Source organism: Globicephala melas, chromosome 2, assembly GCF_963455315.2.
Source record: "Globicephala melas chromosome 2, mGloMel1.2, whole genome shotgun sequence".
Classification (NCBI taxonomy): Eukaryota; Metazoa; Chordata; class Mammalia; order Artiodactyla; family Delphinidae; genus Globicephala; species Globicephala melas.
In genome coordinates this window covers 90,269,457-90,287,887 of record NC_083315.2, presented here as the reverse complement: position 1 = coordinate 90,287,887, position 18,431 = coordinate 90,269,457, and the positions used below count along the sequence as shown (strand labels likewise).

General features: G+C 47.8%; 1 protein-coding gene across 3 annotated transcripts in view; it reads right to left on the bottom strand.

Moving 5' to 3' along the window:
* FRMD5 (FERM domain containing 5) overlaps positions 1-18,431 on the bottom strand; it is a 340,406-nt gene that overhangs the window by 45,770 nt on the left and 276,205 nt on the right. For all 3 annotated transcript variants that reach the window (XM_060294340.1, XM_060294342.1, XM_060294341.1), the window contains exon 2: positions 1,096-1,200. In XM_060294340.1, coding sequence (XP_060150323.1) covers positions 1,096-1,200 — 105 coding nt within the window. The remainder of the gene's footprint in view (positions 1-1,095; positions 1,201-18,431) is intronic.

The following is an 18,431-nucleotide window of genomic DNA, read 5'->3' as shown; positions in this document are numbered from 1 at the left end:
TGAAGGGTAGCTGGGCAAGTGGAGGGCAGGAACATGGCACTATAACCCACTAACTCACCCACTCATCATCCCTTCAGCAGATATTTATTGAGCATCCACTGCATTCTAGGCCCTGTGCTAGTTCCATGGGTTACAGTGATGAATGAGATAAAGTCCATGCCCTAGTGGAACTCATATTTTTGCAAGGAACACAGGTAATCAAACAGGCATGGTGTAATAAGTTCTACTCCAATAGGGGTAGAACAGGGCACATGGGGGCACATCAGAGGGGCCCCTCAGTCAGAGTAGGGGTTAGGGAAGGCTTCCGGGAAGAAGTCAAAGTCTAAGCTGAGACCTTACATGTGAGAAGGAGTTAGCCAGAAGGAAAGTGTGGAGAGTAGAGAAGTGAGGAAAGGGGAAGCGATGTTCCAGAGGAGAACTGTACAGGCGAAGGCTCTGAAGAGGAGAAGACTGACGTGTGTGGAGAGCCACAGTATCATCTGGTGGGGCCGCAGCAGGGTGGAGACAGTCGGGGAGATGAAGCTGGAGGAGTAGTCAGGGGCCTTGTTTCTGTATCTGTCCGGAATATCACAGTCCTTGTCAATGCCTTGTGTCTGTAGAGCCGCCCACCTTGCGTAGAGCAGAACAAGAACTGCAGGATTTGCAAGGGCTGAAAAGCCCACGTCAGTTCGGCTCCATCTCTGTCCTGCCCAGATTGGGTTCTTGTGGCACTCAGGTGAGACCCTTCCTAACCAGAACAAGGCGAATCAGCCCATTTACTAGAGAGGGGCAGGACAGCCTCAGCCTGTGACCTGGGCTCTGAGACCACAACACCCGCCCAGCTGCCCTGACTCTAACTGGGCAGCTTTGGGCAAATCACTTCAGCTCTCGAGGCTGCCATTTCAGCATCTAAAAAACGATGGACCACTCCGGCTGAGCTCTGCTATGGGGTCTTCCACGTCTCACAATATGATCTGAAGAGATGACACCGAACTGCAGGGTCCGGTTGGTCCCCGACTCCTGCGGCTAAACTCCGAACATGAGTGACAGACAGTTCAGGGCCTCAGGCTTACTGACCAACCCTCTCCTCCATCTGTGCTTCGAATATTGACTTACCCGCTGCTTATCAGGGTCCACAAAGCGGATCCCAAAATAGTCTTTCTCAAGCAGATTCAGGTGGTGGCAAAGAAGGTCAAACAGGTATTGGCCTTTGGCATCTCTCTGCAAAGAAAGCAAGCTCTGTTGAGAAATGGGCGGGCTTCTTCAGTGTAACTGTGTTTTGATGGTCATTAAAAATCGTTTGTAACAGTTGCATGAGGATGTGAAAGGGGCACATGTCCATAACTATGTCCTCCATATTGTGATGGATTCAACATTCTCAGGAATTCTGAGGCTTTCAGCACCTGGAAGGAGCCCAAGAACCCTTCCTTCCACAAAGATGTCAGAGAAGGCAGGTAAGAGTCAGGTAGGCCCAGTTCCCACCTATAATGCACACAGCGTTCCTCTGGACTGTCGTGTGGAACTCACCAAGTCCAGCTGGCTCTGCCTCTAAAGTGCATCATGAATCCTCCTGCTTCTCTGCATCCCCGTCACCAACTCCCTAGGTGAAGCCACCACCACCTCGCAACTGGACCACGGCCAGAGCCTACTAGCCAGTCTTCTGCTTCTGTGCTCACCCTTTCTCCACATAGCGGCCAGGGTGACCGCGATTTAGACAAACTGTCTTTTTTTTAATGAATAAGTAATACAGGCACATAGTAAGGTATTCAAACATACAAAAGAATATACTATGAAGAGTCTCCCTTTTACCTGTGCTGCAGTTCCCCATCCCCAGAAGCAAACCCTCACCAGCTTCTTGGGTATCCTTAATGAGGTTACTTTATACACGGGCAAGCCTATATACATATACATCTCCTGTTTTAAAAAGACATCAGCAGCATATTTTATACTGTATTCTGCTTCTTGGGATTCTTCCCCATTACGGTATCTTGTGACTCTATAGCAGCACATATAGATATGCCTCACGGCTCTTAACTGCAGCGAGCACGCAGTGATCTTTAATGACTTTGCCACTCCTGTGTGACACTGTCAGCAAGGGGTTTCTCTTGCTCTCAGAATAAAATCCAAGCTCTGACCGCGGCCTCCAAGGCCCTACACGACCTGGCTCCTGCCTCCTCTCTGAACTCACCCCAAATCATTCTTCTCACCACTCTCCGGCCACCATCTCTTTGTTCCTGAGCAGGCCAAGGCTTTTCTGCCTCTGCGTCTTTGTACCCCCTCTGCCTGGGATGCCCTTCCTCCAGCTCTTCATGTCCTTGAGGTCTCAACTCAAATGTCCTTGCTGCAGAGAGGTCTTTCCCTACAGAACAGCCCCTCCCTGTCACTGTCTATCTCATTTATTTATCCTGTTTATTTCCTTCATGGCACTGACAGTCTGTCATTATCTTGTTGATTTGTTTACTTATTTATCATCTGCTCCCTTTCTACACCATACTTTTCACGAGGGTAGGAGCCCTCCCCCAGAATTTAGCACAGGGCTTGGCATATGGCAGGTGTGTCCTCAATAATTATTTGTGGAAACAATGGATAGAAGGTGGAGGGGTGGCTAAAAGGTTTTACAAAATGTCAAGAAATTAGGCCACTTCTAAACCCATAACCTTCTCCTCAGGGACCTGCCTGGGTATCTCTGATGAGCTGGGAGAATGACTTGCAGGGAAGTGTCAGGACAGCTGGAGCTCTGCAAGACAGCATCTCTGGGCCTGACCCCAGTGGTCTCCGCAGTTCAGCTGAGATGCTCATCTCTGGTGGATCTGTGTTTAATTCCGCATGCAAAACAAGGTGGTCTTATAAGAGCCAAACTATCTCACCTATGACAAGGCCCAAGGCCACGGGTAATTACAGAAGGACCTGGCCCTGCTCCTGGTATGGACAGATCTTTAAGACCTCAAAGGGTTTACCCCTCACCTCTGTCCCTTCTGCCAGCTCACCCTATACTTTTCCAAGGAGAACTAGGGCAGGATATCAAATCTCTCAGCAAGTATCTTAAGAAGCTTACCCTTGCAGGATTGGAAGGATGAGTGAGTGGACAGCTTAACTAAGGAAGATGGTGACACGTGGGCACCTCCCGTGCTCCTCTGCCGGCCTCACACTCCCGCCCACAACATAACCTTGAGGCAGCTGGCCCCATTCTTACACCCTTCGGTCTCCCACCAGCAAGAGCTACTCTCACAACAGAGCCTTGTTATGAATCACACGGGGACTTCGGGGCAGTGGGCCACAAACCAGGTCTTTCAAAGGACTCCGTCAACAACTGTCACTGTGGGCAGGGGCTGTCAACTCTTTCCTTACTGATGCCCCAGAGTGTGGGAAGAGTTTAAGGTCATTTTTAAGGTTCTTCTGGGAACAGAGAAAATATGCTTAACCCTGTCTCAAGCAGCATGTCCTGTACTGTTATCTCTCTCAAAGCAATTGAAATGGAATACTAAGAGACAGTTGCCTATTATGAATATTTTTCCCTACAAATTGTCCTTTGCACCAAGCTGGCTACTACACTGTGATCAGCTGGGGTGAGTTTTTTGTTTTTAATTGAAATATAGTTGATTTACATATTATGTTAGTTTCAGGTGAACAGCACAGTGATTCAGTATTTTTGCAGATTATACTTTATTACAGGTTATTACGAGATAATTGGTATAATTCCCTGAGGTATAGAGTATACCCTTGTTGTTCACCTATTTTATAAATAGTACTTTGTATCTGTTAATTCCATACCCCTAATTTGTCCCTCCTGGTGTGAGTTTTAATGGCTGAAGAAGTTCGCTTCCTTACATACAACAGCCATATTAGCAGAAGCCTGGGGCAGCCATGGGGAAATTGCACCTCTGTGATAGAAATCACATGGACTTTTGATAAGACTCATGTCTTCCCGCAGACACAGAGAATGGACTTGAGGACACGGGGAGGGGGAAGGGTAAGCTGGGATGAAGTGAGAGAGTGGCATGGACATATATACACTACCAAACATAAAATAGATAGCTAATGGGAAGCAGCCGCATAGCACAGGGAGATCAGCTCAGTGCTTTGTGACCATCTAGAGGGGTGGGACAGGGAGGGTGGGAGGGAGACGCAAGAGGGAGGGGATATGGGGATGTAGGTATATGTATAGCTGATTCACTTTGTTATATAGCAGAAACTAACACGCCATTGTGTGAAAGCAATTATACTCCAATAAAGATGTTAAAAAAAAAAAGAATCATGTCTTCCACAAAAACAACTCATACTCATGGGTTGGCAGCTCAAATACACTTGTAGGGCTCTTAGCTGGTAAGAACATTAAATTCAGCAGATCCAACCTCAGAGTTCTTCCACTTCACAGGAAGAAAAAGAAGCATGGCTTTTCTCTTTAGGTAGTTGTAAAACAAAAAAGACACATCCTATTGTACATTCCCTTTATCAGTGGAAAAGGATCTTTTTATCATTATTTCTCAGCATCTGGTGAAACCTCTGCTCCCCACCATGAAGTCAGAGTTCCCTCAGGTTCCCACTTACCCGTGGTGGAGGCATGGTTTTGAGCTACGAGGCTCTTGTGGAGACTAATGAAGACAAGCATCTTCCCTTGCTGTGTCTCCAAGGCTGGAGGGAAGGAAGGGAGAGAGGTAGGAGCAGAGCTCCTCCTTAGAGCGGAATCCCATGAAGTTCAAAACCCAAGAAGAAACACAAAGGCAGGATCTACTGAGAGCCGCTGCGACACCTCTCACACAGAGTTGCAATCGCCCCTCCCTTGGAGCACCCACTCCTGTGGCTGGTGGAGTGGCCCCAGGCAGTCTTTGGGGGGGAGGTCACAAGGTGGACTCTCGTGGTGGGTTTCTACAGCAAGCCTCTGGCAGGGGCTAGGGTTTAGGAATTTAAAACTTCCTTGCCTTGCACTTCCAGATGCCAGCCGTGTCCTAGGATTCCCTCTCCATGGTCTCCCTGCCTTAAGTTGGGGCTTCCTGGAATATTCTCTGGCAGCCAGCTTTCTCTTTTGGTGGGACGGCAAAGTCCAGTGAGTTCTGTCTCCTTTTCCCTTTGCTGGCGGTTGCCCTGGTGCTATGCTAACCCGTGTGTTGTGTGCTCAATGTCGTGCCATTGATTATACTGGAGAAACAGGCACGCACGCTGACAGGTGATTACTGTTTAGTCACAAAGTCGGGGCTCCAAGCCTGAGGCCGTTTATCTTCAGGACAAGTGAGCTGAGGCAGAGCACCCGAATCCAGCTAAACCTCAGAGGTTATTCTCTTCACAAGGACATTAGTGGGTCAAAACAATGTATTAAGCACCCATCTAAAAAATAAATGTACATTTTATGAACCACAATAGCACCTACACACATTTGAAAATAATAGTACGTACACATGCATCCTTTTAATTCTCTCTCTGGTGCTCAGAATGATTCGTGAGCCCCTTAGAATCGTTTTGAAACCAGAGGTCAGGAGAATTCATATTGGTGCTTCTTCCTGGAGGGCCTGGTTCTAGCTCTCTATGGTTTGTCTCTTCTTTAGGGAAGGCACTGAAGCAGCAAGCAGTAAGCAGGCTTGAGCCAGTGACCTAAACTGGTCAAGGTTAATTGCATTTTCTGCCTCACAGTCAACACCCTTGGGTAGGAGAACCGCTTTTTTTTTTAACCCATCACAGGGTCAATCCCAGGGACTCTGGCGTGGTGCATCCAGGGAAGAGGAGCTAACATGTAGAAAGCTCCCCACTCACTGGGCCTTATTCAATCCAGCTTACCTGTGAGGCAGGTAGATTATAAGTAAAAACTACCTGAGTCGTGAAGGGGGCACGAGCCATCACAACTTTCACAGATCCTGGGCCACGTGCAGTTAAAGGGGAGCTGGCCGTGGTTTCACGGCCCTTCAAGAAGGCAGAGGGGAGGTGGAAGGTTGCAGGAGGTGGGCACCTGCCCTCCAAAAGCACAAGAGTCCGGGGGTGCGGAAAGGCCATGCCAGGATGGGGGGGTGCCTGGGGGAGGAAGCAAGAGCTGAACAAGTTGTCCTCGGGGACTGGAGAGGGAGGGATAAGGCAGCCAGCACCCTAGGGGTAGGATGGCATCCCAGCCTCTTTTCTGTCTTAACTTTACATTTACACTTCTTGTAGGCCAAAGACTTGCTGGCTTTCCTTATCCGTGTCGTCTAAGGGCATGTGTGTGCAGCCATCTGCCAGGTTCAGGAGCAGGCGCTGTGTAAAAGCACTTTAATGTCGGAACTTCCCTGGTGGCGCAGTGGTTAAGAATCCGCCTGCCCATGCAGGAGACACGGGTTCGAGCCCCGGTCCGGGAAGATCCCACATGCCGCAGAGCAACTAAGTCAGCGTGCCACAACTACTGAGCTTGTGCTCTAGAGCCACGAGCCACAACTACTGAGCCCATGTGCCACAACTACTCAAGCCCGTGTACCTAGAGCCCCTGCTCCACAACAAGAGAAGCCACCGCAATGAGAAGCCCGTGCACTGCAACGAAGAGTAGCCCCCGTTCGCTGCAACTACAGAAAGCCCACGCGCAGCGACGAAGACCCGAAGCAGCCAAAAATAAATAAATAAATTAAAAAAAAAAAAAAGCACTTTAATGTCACAGAGGAACAGCCACATTAGCTCATCTTCTCAGGGCCAGGGCATGAGTACGCTGAGCTGAGAAGTGTGAATCAATCACTGGGGTGCGGTCCTGCCCCTGTGTTCGCACACTACAAGCGGCCTGGCTTTCTGAGGCTCAGGGAGGAGAAGGGCAGGAATGCTAACAGCAGGGCCCCAGATTTCTTAACCTCTGCACCTTCCATGCCAATTTACATTTTCTTTGAAGGGACAGAACTCCTGCTGAGCTTCTGGCCCAGGAGCCCACTTTTCTTGCTTAGTCATAAACCAACAAAATCTGCCCAGGAACTGCTGAGGCTGCGGCTAGAAAAGCAGCCAGCTCGCTCTGGTAGAAGATGAGGGAGGGTAATTGCAGGGAGAAATGCAGCTGTACTCCGTCGTATAGCGGGTTGCCCCCAGCGCAGCAGGGCCAGAGCTTAGCCCCATGCAGGCCCTCGCTTCCTACTCTCAGAGGAGATGGACTCCAGAGCTCGGCAGTTAGGCTGGGAACGATGGGGCCCATGCAGGTACTTGGTACCTAGAATGTAGCACCAGGAGGCTGCCCTGGAGCCAGGTGGCCATGTGGCTCCTGGGGGAGAGGTCCGGCCCTGAGGAGGGAAGGCAGAGTTCAGAGGGAGAGAGGAACAGTGGTCACCCAGACTCCTGCAGCCACTGGCCCCAGCTAGTCCTTAACAAACGCAGCACCTTCTTGCACCAATAACCAGCCATTCTACATGCAAACTGAGGGAACTGGGTGCTTTTCATGATGCAAATAGGTATGTGTAGGTTCAGATGCCAGGCATGGGGCCTCAGGGAGCCCTGTTGGCAGTCCTTGCTTGGGTCAGAGAACTGGCTGAGCTCGGCGCCACATGGTGTGTTAGGCAGAGGACATGCACGTGGGGCAGGCAAAACACAATCCGTCCGGAACGTGGAGGTCACTGTGTGCAAGTCAACGGCATGGGAGGGAGGACTACGTGTTCTGTTAGCACAGATGGTCCAAGCCAGACTCAACAAGGGCAGTTAAGACCCTCTGAGCAGATCCTCAAACCTGCTGTCGTAGAGCTTGTAAGAGCAGGGCTAACGAGAGGGCTAGACTTACTGAGATATCAGTGATGATGCTTCAAGAGCCAAGGCATCCCCATTCCTATGTGGATTCCTTGTATCCGGTGAAGTTACCAGAAGGACAAAAAACCTGAGCTGGGCCTGAAGGAAAGCAAACTCGTCTCTCTTTCTCATGGTGAGGCCACTTTTACAGTAAAGTGACTCTTAGAAGCGTCACTGTTTCTTGCTATTGATGGAATAAATTTCAGTTGTATTTTTCCAGCCAGTGCTGAATACCTCAGTGGACTAGTCATATCATAGCTATAGAATTACTGAAAACTCAGCCTGGCTTGTTAGAAAAAAACTCAACACTTCGTATTTGTGTGAAGCTCATATTCTCGCTCTCTTTCTCACACACACACACACACAAACACATGCACACATACACGCACACCCTCTCATACAACTATGCCTACAACGTTGCTTCAGATAATTTGTAAAGAAAGCCCAGCATTTTGGGGCAAATAGACAACCCCTTGGAATGTAAACTGGTGCAGCCACTATGGAAAAGAGTATGGAAGTTTCTCAAAAAACTAAAAATAGAGTTGCTATGTGATCCATTAATCCCACTCCTGGGCATATATCCAGAAAAAACTATAATTCAAAAAGATATATGCACCCGTATGTTCACAGCAGCACTATACACGATAGCCACGACATGGAAACAACCTAAATGTCCATCGACAGATGAATGGATAAAGATATACTACATATATACAACAGAATATTACTCAGCCATAAAAAGAATGAAATAAGGCCATTTGCAGCAACGTGGACAGACCTAGAGATTATCATAGTAAGTGAAGTAAGTCAGAAAGAGAAAGACAAATACCATATGATATCACTTATATGTGGAATCTAAAATATGACACAAATGAACCTATCTACGAAACAGGAACAGACTCACAGACATAGAGAACAGACTTGTGGTTGCCAGGGGCGGGGGGTGGGGGAGGGAAGGACTGGGAGTTTGGGATTAGCAGATGCAAACTATTATATATAGAATGGATAAACAACAAGGTCCTACTGTATAGCACAGGGAACTATATTCAATATCCTGTGATAAACCATAATGGAAAAGAATATGAAAAAGAATGTATATACGTATAACTGAATCTCTATGCTGCACAGCAGAAATTAGCACAACATTGTAAATCAGCTATACTTCAGTAAAATAAATTACTTAAAAAGGAAATACAATAGACATCCCCTTGCACCCAACCCTAAAGACAGTTTGACAACACATTTTATTGCCTTTTTTTTTTTTGCAAAGGGCAATTGCACATGCTATTTGTCAAGCCTGGGAATTCCTGGGGTTAAGGGGAGTGGCCTGGGTGGCCAGGGTCAGGAGCACCATGTCAAGCTCAGCATCCTCACTGGTTCTCATAATCCTGCAGCCTTCCCCCCAGTCTCCTTGCCCCTCAGCAGAAAACTGCTTATTGGCCAGTACCAACAAATGTGGTGGGTTCTAGGCTGGACACATCCAATAATGAAGAGTCCAGGATTTCTGAGTCCTGGTGCAGTCTCCTTTTCAATTACCCTATCAGGTCACTCATGTTCCCTTGGAGCTGACATGGAGGCAAAGAGAGCAGAGAGGGGAAGGGCCCTGGGAAGGTTCACTGAGGATGAGCCCTGGGCTTGGAGTCAAGGCCCTGCTCTGACACTTCTCAGCTTGTGACCTCAGACCTGTCCCTTAATCCTTCTGAGCTTCCGTTTCCTTAGCTACAAAACAAGATTAACACTACATCTCTCAAAGGATTATTGTGAGGCTCAAAACAAGAGACATAATATACATAAAAACCCTGTGTATTTTCCCTACCAACCTCCTCTGCCTCCTGTGACCCCTTCTTCCCTTAGGCTGAATGGACTTGAACATAACACAGCCTTAGCGATGGGGCTGTGCACTCACGGAACAGAAGCCAGTCCTCCCTGGACAAGAATGCTCAGGTGGGTCCTGGCTACACGTCCACCTGTGCAGTGTCCCCGAGCTTATGGGGTTGGCCAGTATTTTGGAAATCTGCCCCGCAGGGCTCTCAAGGTACAGGTTTGCATCTTCTCCATATCCCAAGGCTATTCTCCCCAGACTAGGTCAGAAGAAAAGTATAAAATATCAAATATATGCCATCAACCCAAACCCCTCGGAGGCCTGGCAGCTGTATTTAATTCCACGGGGACAAAGGCAGAGCTTCTTCTGATACGCTCTTGACACGCTCCTAACACTCGGGAAGGAGTGAGTGAGGTGGAGGATAAGATACGACACAGTTCCAACAACCACCATACCTTTTAATGCCTTGGCATTAATTAGAAAAAAAAGCAAAAAAAAAAATTGGAAAATTGTATTTAAGTTACTCCAGAGCGCCGATCTCTTTCAAAAACCATAATTGGTTCTCTTTGGCATTAAAGCTACAAGAGTGAACTGTAGCTTCAGACTCTTCCCCCTGCAGTCCGCAGGTGACTGCCCATCCTGCTGGCAGGTAAAGGGGGAGGTACGAACAAGCAGAGCTCACAGCTCCTGGATTGGAGTCCCAAGTTCCCCAGAGCTCACTCAGTCACTCACAGCTGCTGGTGTCCCTAGCTAGGACCAGGCAGGTCATTCTCATTGCTTCTTCTGAGAAGGATAACCAGGGCCTCCCTTGAAAAGTCTCTCATCAGAGCAGAGAAGCCTCTGAGGTAGGGTCCAGGGCACAGCTCTTGGTCTATGGTCCCATTGATGGTACAAAGCCACACTGATGAATGACCCCCTTCCCACCATTTAAGTGGAGACAACCTCACTGGAACAACAAAACTGGAAGTCCCAGGAGAGAAGTGAGACAGCTGGGGCCAGAAACCAAGCAGGTGGTGGAAAGATGGTTTATTTTACAAATGCTGAGGCCTGGGAAAGCAATAGGGCAAACCCCAGATCTCCCAACAGCAGCTGTCCCAGTGGTGGAGGGGGATGGAGTGGGGAGGTAAGGTAGGAGGCAATGGCTAGCTCTCTTGAAAATAGTTTCCTTAATAAGCAAATTCAGAACCATACCATTCTCTGGACCAGTGGTTCTAACTGGAGCCTGCATTGGAATCACCTGCATAGTTGTTAAAACAGAATGCTGGGCCCCTCTCCCAGAGTATCTGGCCCAGTGGGTCTGGGATGGGGCTTAGCAAGATCAAGGTGATGCCCATGCGGATGGTCTGGGGATCATGGGACTGGATCCACCCTTCTCCAGCACCTGTTGGTCACTAGCAGCTCTCGGGGCAAGGACTGCAGGGATAAGGGGGAGAAAAAGTGGATATTTGAACTCCAGGACAAATACCACTCTAGAATCGTGCCCCTGCTTTGTCAGCACAATTCTCACTTTTTTTTAAAGTGCTCAGTTTATTTATTTTTTAAAGATTTTTTTTGACGTGGACCATTTTTAAAGTCTTCACTGAATTTGTTACAATACTGCTTCTGTTTTATGCTTTGGGGTTTTTTTGGCCATGAGGCACGTGGGATATTAGATCCCTGACCAGGGATCGAACCTGCACCCGCTGCACTGGAAGGCGAAGTCTCAACCACTGGACCGCCAGGGAAGTCCCACAACTCTCACTTTTTATTCAGTTTTCATGTTCTCACGTACCAAGAGTACCAACTTCAGAGCACCAGGCTTGTGGGTTCAATACTACAGAGGAATTCTGCTCCTTCCTGCCAGATTTTTCAAACTCTACCTTTCATGACAGTGGGCAGCTGCCCAGTTCTGGCTGGAAAGTTCAAGTCCCCAATCACCATTTACTTTCAATGGCTAAGTAGCACAAAATTCACTGCCCTTTTGCCATGAGCTACATCATCAGAAAATAAAGCTGGCAGGTATCATCAAACCTAATTCAGAGAAAGAGCTCCCTTCTCACCCCAGTTTTGCCATCAGTGGCAGGGAGTCTGTTCCAAAACATTTCCTCCCCTGGCCTCTAGGGTCTCTCGTCTAGGGAGCAGGTGGGCTGGGGGCTGCCCCAGACCCGTGCCTGCTGCTGCCTCCTTCCTGCCTCTGTGCTCTTTAAGGTTCTCAGTCAGACTTCCGTCTTGGCTGTCATGACCAGCCTTCTCCTTTCTCCTTCCTGGGCGAGGATCCAGACATTCCTCCATCAGTGGGTGGGGAAGTAGATGGGTATGGGATAGATGCCCCGAGGATGTTCCATGCCAGCGAGGAAAGTCTTCTGTGTTCAGCTTTGAGCCGGGAGTTTGGGGCAGCAGGGACGTGAGGGAGTAAGGAAAAGCAAATTCTGAGCCCAAGAGAATTTGGGCAAGTCCTTTCTTTCTCTGAGTCTCAGTTTCCCTCTGTGTAAATGACCTTGTGTCCCTTTATGCCTTTACGTGCCCAGAGCCTCTGATTCTGTTCTTAGCTGACCACAGTAATCACACTCCAGGTCCATCTTCTCTTAAGTGAGGATAAAATAAGTGAAAAAAAAAAACAAAAAACAAAAAACAAAAAGGGTAATCAGGGGCTTCCCTGGTGGCGCAGTGGTTGAGAGTCTGCCTGCCGATGCAGGGGACACGGGTTCGTGCCCCGGTCCAGGAAGATCCCACATGCCGCGGAGCGGCTGGGCCTGCGCGTCCGGAGCCTGCGCGTCCGGAGCCTGTGCTCCGCAATGGGAGAGGCCACAGCAGTGAGAGGCCCGCATACTGCAGAAAAAAAAAAAAAAAAAAAAAAGGGTAATCAGGTAGCTTTACAAGGTGAATGTTCATTAAGACATTTATCACTAGTTTAATTAATTTGAAAAACTCAGGGCCATTGCTCAAAGTAAATGGGAAGAGTAACTAAACAGAATTCATTCAATTCTGGAAACTGCCTCTAGCAGGCCTCAGACAGTGAAGACCATTATGTGAAACTGTTATCCCACTATGAGTCTGGTCATTTTACATTCCGCTGTAAACTACGGAAAAAATCCTCTTAGATCCTCCAGTGCACACCTCCAGCCTCACACAGAGGGAACTGCTGCAGGATCTTCTCAGGTTGGATGCTGAGGCTGTGCATCCCTCCGTCCTCCCCAGGCCCACTGTTTCCTAGACTACATCCCAGGCGGCAGGGGGCTCCTGAATTTCTGTATGAAAGGGCCTTAGGGGTGACAGTCTGGGGCTGGGGAGGGGAATGAAGTTTTCTTTGCATGACCCTGAATATAAGATTGAGAACTCTTCAACTGTCTAGTAAAGAAGGGATAGAGAATGACAGAGATGGGAAGGGGCTGATAAGGCGTTCCTTCCAACCTCATCCCACACTATCCTAAATTTGCCCGGAGGCAGAGCCTCTGAACTTGGGCTGAGATAAAAGTCAAGGATGTGCTTTGAGGTAAGTGCCCTCCCAGTCCCTGAGCTTAAGTTTCCTGAGGGTTCTTCCAGATATAATTACTTCAGTGGCTGAGCAGCAACAGGTACCTCTTGGTCTATGAATAATTCCTGGGCTTGGAAATGTATCTCCTCACCTGCACTGGAGGTGGGGTGGGGTGATCACCTCCCCAGGACGTCAGGTGAAACAACGGTCTAGGCCTTGCAGTATGGTGGAGAGAGCAAACGGAGGTGGCAAGACTTGTGGATGCGTGCCAGAGCTCCTTCAGCAGTTCTTCGGCCTGAAGAGTAGGGGTGAAGGCAGGAGAGGGGGAGCCTTGAGCTCAGCAGCACACCCGAGGTCTCTGGCACATCCCTGTCATCTCTGTGCCTCCGCACAGCAAGGCCGCCAGTACTGAGACCAAGAGTCCCCTGAGGGCTGTACGGCAGCGCAGAGAAGTCACTCTTAAAAAAATTTTGCACATCTGCTGCAAACTGAATATTGTGTCATTTGAAGGCCAAAAAATGGATGACAAACCCCTGGGAAAAATGCCCAACTCAGTATATATCTATTGAGGGCCTCCCATGGGCCAGGCACTGCCTGAGCGTTCTCAGGACTGCAGAGACATGGGATTTAGAGACATCTGAAAAAGTGACTTGGGAAAAGCCATCTTCTTTCCTCCAATCTCCTGGCACTCACTATGTGTACCATGCACCCGTCCTACTGCTGCCTCTCCATGTTCATGTCCCCGTTCCTGTCTGTTACCAGGAGAGGTAGAAGTGTGCTCCCCAGTGTTTGCGCTCATAGTGCACAGCCCAGGGCCTTGTACCTGATCCTCAGGAAGTGTTGGTTGATTAGCTACTAAATGATATGACCAGGCTATTAGCTGAAGATTAGCAGTAGCTCATCTTCCCTGATGAGGTCCTCCTGGGTCTTCAACTCCTAATACCCAGTGAGATCAGTGTAGGAAAGAACAGAGAAGGATCATGTTGGGATAAGACTGCTCCTGGAGATGGAGTCCCTGTCCAAAGCAGAGTCAAACTTAACCCTAGAAATTATTCCAGGATTGGAGTCCCAAGTATTATCTTTTGTCCGGCCTCCTGATTCTAACTCCACCTGCACCTGAGTGGTACAAGGGGCTCCCAGCCTAAATGCCACCAGGCAACAGAAAGTGGCCTGCAGTACAGCTCGGCTCCAAAATAACTGCTTGGTCACCCACACACATCATGGGAAAGGGAAACACAGCTCTGCTTCCAGGAAGGTCTCTAGCTGGGTCCTTGCCATAGAAAAGGGAATTAAAAGTTCGATACTGGAAAAGACTAATCATTACGTATGTGTAATTATATTGATGTGAATCTCAGAGCCAAGTTCCTTTCAGGAAGTTGATATTGGAAAACACTTTCATGCTCCTGGGATCATGTGGAATAGGAGTTAGGATGTTTTTTTTTTTTTGCGGTATATGGGCCTCTCACTGTTGTGGCCTCTCCCATTGAGGAGCACAGGCTCCGGACGCGCAGGCTCAGCGGCCATGGCTCACGGGCCCAGCCGCTCCGCGGCACGTGGGATCTTCCCAGACCGGGGCACGAACCCATGTCCCCTGCATCAGCAGGCGGACTCTCAACCACTGTGCCACCAGGGAAGCCCTAGGATGTTTTTAATTTCTGTAAATTATCAGACACCTTCCCATGGGCAAATTCCACATGTCTCTAGGTATTTCCCTCTTTCCCTTACAGTTTTTCTGATGCTTTGCCTGTCTTTCTAAAATATTTCCCGACACCTAGCCAAGGTGCCCAGGATCTTCTTTGGGCTTCAGATCAATGGGTGATTAATAACATAGGATTGGATACCTGCCTTGTCGTTTGTCACAGGTCAGGTTATACAGGAAGTGACTCTGGGATGGAGTTTAGCATGCAGGATGTTTTTAAGGAGTGCTCTCGGAATTGACACCCATGGAAAGTTATGAAAGAAAGCTGGAGTGGGCCGAGGGAGAAGGTGAGCTGCGATGCAGGCCTAGTGTCGACTAGGCTGAACTATGGAGAGCTCTGGAGCTAGAATGGTCCTTCAGAGTTATTTCAAGTTGAACCAAAATAGCCAGGCCTCGTACACCCCTGCTTGAGGAGTCACTGGATGTAGACCACTGCCAACAGCACTCCCAGGGGATTGGGTGGAACATCAGAGTCTATCCTATCACTCTCAACACAAACCCAAAATCATAACTACCATTTCTTAAGAGAAACGTGCAAAGCATTCCTCAAGCATTCTCTCTGATGCTAACAATTCCATAACAAAGGTTTCTATTAATCCCATTTTACCAAAGAGGAAACCAAGGCTTAGTGGAGTTAAATGACATATCTAAGACCACACAGCTAGTATGTGGGGCTCAAATCCAGGCCTACCTTGCCCCAAAGTTCACAGTCCTTCCATTATGCTGAACTGCCATCCTTCGATTTTTCTCGTATGTCCCCTGCGGAAGCAACCTACAGCTCCATACTTCTATGCAGCTTTGGATTGGATTTATAATCCTCTGACTCTATGTCTAAATGCATAGCTAAGCCCATTGCTTGAATTTTTTTCTGACTCTTTAGATCTCTTAGACCTGGGCACTATTGGCCTGCTTCAAGCAGAAAACCACTCCTGCTGGAAAACGTGGAGACGCCAGGCTTCTCCATGAAGATACACAAAGGGGAAAAATCCTCAAAACCTAACAGGAAGCCAGTAATTCAGTCGACAATATTTGAAGATGATGAATAAGAAATAAGCAGCATTTAAAGCCAGATTTCTTCTTACTTTTCTTTGAGGTTTTTTTTTGGATCAGAACATTTCCAAATCTTTATATCCAGGAGATTAGAGATCAGCTGGTAACCAATCCCAAATCTCTAGGTATTTGGGGGAGCTGAGGCAAGAGCTGGGTGTAACACGAGAGGTCATATGCACTCTTTCTATACCCCCAAAGGCTGTTATCAATTTTTTAAAAAAATTTTTTATTTTGTCTGTGCTGGGTTTTAGTTGCAGCATGCAGGACCTTAGCTGCAGCATGTGGGATCTAGTTCCCTGACCAGGGATTGAACTCGGGGCCCCCTGCATTGGGACCGTGGAGTCTTACCCACTGGACCACCAGGGAAGTCCCTATTTTGTTCTTCCTTTGTACACTCCAGATATCATTAAACTTTACATTTTATTTATTTATTTTTGCCTGTGTTGGGTCTTCGTCTCTGTGCCAGGGCTTTCTCTAGTTGCGGCAAGTGGGCGCCACTCTTCATCGCGGTGCGCGGGCTTCTCACTATTGCGGCCTCTCTTGTTGAGGAGCACAAGCTCCAGACGCGCAGGCTCAGTAGTTGTGGCTCACGGGCCTAGCTGCTCCATGGCATGTGGGATCTTCCCAGACCAGGGCTCGAACCCGTGTCCCCTGCATTGGCAGGCAGATTCTCAACCACTGTGTCACCAGGGAAGCCCAGATACTGTTAAAGTTTAACATGACATCTAAAGGCCTGAGGAAGTCGTCAGCTCACGACAAGAAAAGCTGCTGCCTCAGCAAAATGATACATCATTGGCAAGTTAACTTGGCCCTGTGGGTCTTTCTCCCCAGGCAGAGTGTTTTATATGTTGTTCTCTGAGGTGCTCTTTTCAATTCATCAAAGGTACTTACTTAGGAAAGCATGTGACATCAGACTGTGTAAGAGACACAGTCAGTGGAATAAGCTCTGGAGCAGCCCCTCAGTGTGTTCAAGTCCTCCCTGAACTTCAAGTAAGAAATCTTTTGAGGCCATATTACTGATACCTATTCTCCCTGCCCAAGAGGACTCCAAAGATGAAGAGTGATGGGGTGATCCCCTCAATTTTCCATTAACTAGAGGTGAACCTTATTTTGGGGAGGGGAAGAATTTCTCACAAATTACGGTGAGGAGATATATGTCATAACAGAGGTATTGTACAAGGTACAGGGATAGTGTGATGGAATGAGACTACCAGAAAGACCTCACAAAGAGAAGGATTTACTAACTGAGTCTTGAAGGATGCATAGAGCTTGCCAGCCTGCGAGTGGGAGAATGGCATAGGGAACAGCATGTCCAGAGCAGGGCATGTTCTAGGAATTTTACCACCTGCCATGGCACAAGGAGGTCTGTTGCAGGAGATCAAGGTGAAATACGGAGAGGCAGACAAGGGCTGGGTGGTCAATGGCCACATATGCCATCCTAAGGGCTTTATTCTGTCAATGATGGCAAAGGTTGGAAAGATTTTAAGTGGGAATAAGATGTAAGTAGATTTCATGTTGGTGGAGGAGGATTAGAAGACGGTAAGACTAGAAGCAGGAAGACCAGATGGAAAATCATTGTAACAATCCAAATGAGCTTTGATGGACACACAGACTACGATAATGGTGATAAGAATAAAAATGGGATGGATTAAAGAAATATTTAGGTGGCAGAATAAACAGTGTTTCAGTGACCAGTTTGAAGAGGGCTGTGAATGAGTAGAAACAGAGGACAATTTCCACAATTTCAGTTCAGCAAGGAGGCTGGGAGAATAGGTTGAAAAGCTATCTTTAAATTGAGCATTATCACAATGACTTTGGTGAATGGGTCATCAATTCTTTCAGGGATCCGACTATTGAATTAATTAAGGAAATAATTAAGATTTCCTAGAGCAGTCATTACACTGATTTATTTTTAGAGCACACTGTTTTTGGCAAATCTTATCTTAAAAAAATATTTGCTAGAATACATTTCCTTCTTATAGGTACCATGATTGAATTCAATTTTCAAGGCATATAAGTCATGTTTGTATAAACAGAGATTTGTACATTTCTTTAAAGTTAGTTTTAGATGCTCTCCTCTGATCTTCCATAGCATTCTGGGCATACCCTCCCTCTCCGTATGTTGTAATGATCTACTAATTTGTCATGGAGGCAGGGTGGATGGAACAGGGACCTTGTCTTACTTCTCTGGTATGCCTAATCCTTGAAACATAGCAGGCACTCAAGGAAATAATCTTGACTCAATAAAAGCTGTAAAAATAAAAGTAGTGGGGCTTCCCTGGTGGCGCAGTGGTTGAGAGTCCGCCTGCCGATGCAGGGGACGCAGGTTCGTGCCCCGGTCCGGGAAGATCCCACATGCCGCGGAGTGGCTGGGCCTGTGAGCCATGGCCGCTGAGCCTGCGCGTCCGGAGCCACAACAGTGAGGGGCCCGCGTACCGCAAAAAAAATAAATAAATAAAATAAATAAATAAATAAATAAAAGTAGTAAAGTATATCTAACAACCCCATTCCAACTGCCCTTTCCTTAGACTGGCGAGTAGAACTGAAACTAATTGTGCACAAAAACCTATGTGAATGCTCCTCTTGTCCCAGCAGCTGAGTCTCAGCACTAACTTCAAGTGGTATACTGGTGAAAACTTTCACACCAAGCAGAGTCAATTCCAGGCATAGGAAACACAGTACATCTCAAGATTTAGCCCATCAGCAGGCGTTCTGGAGGC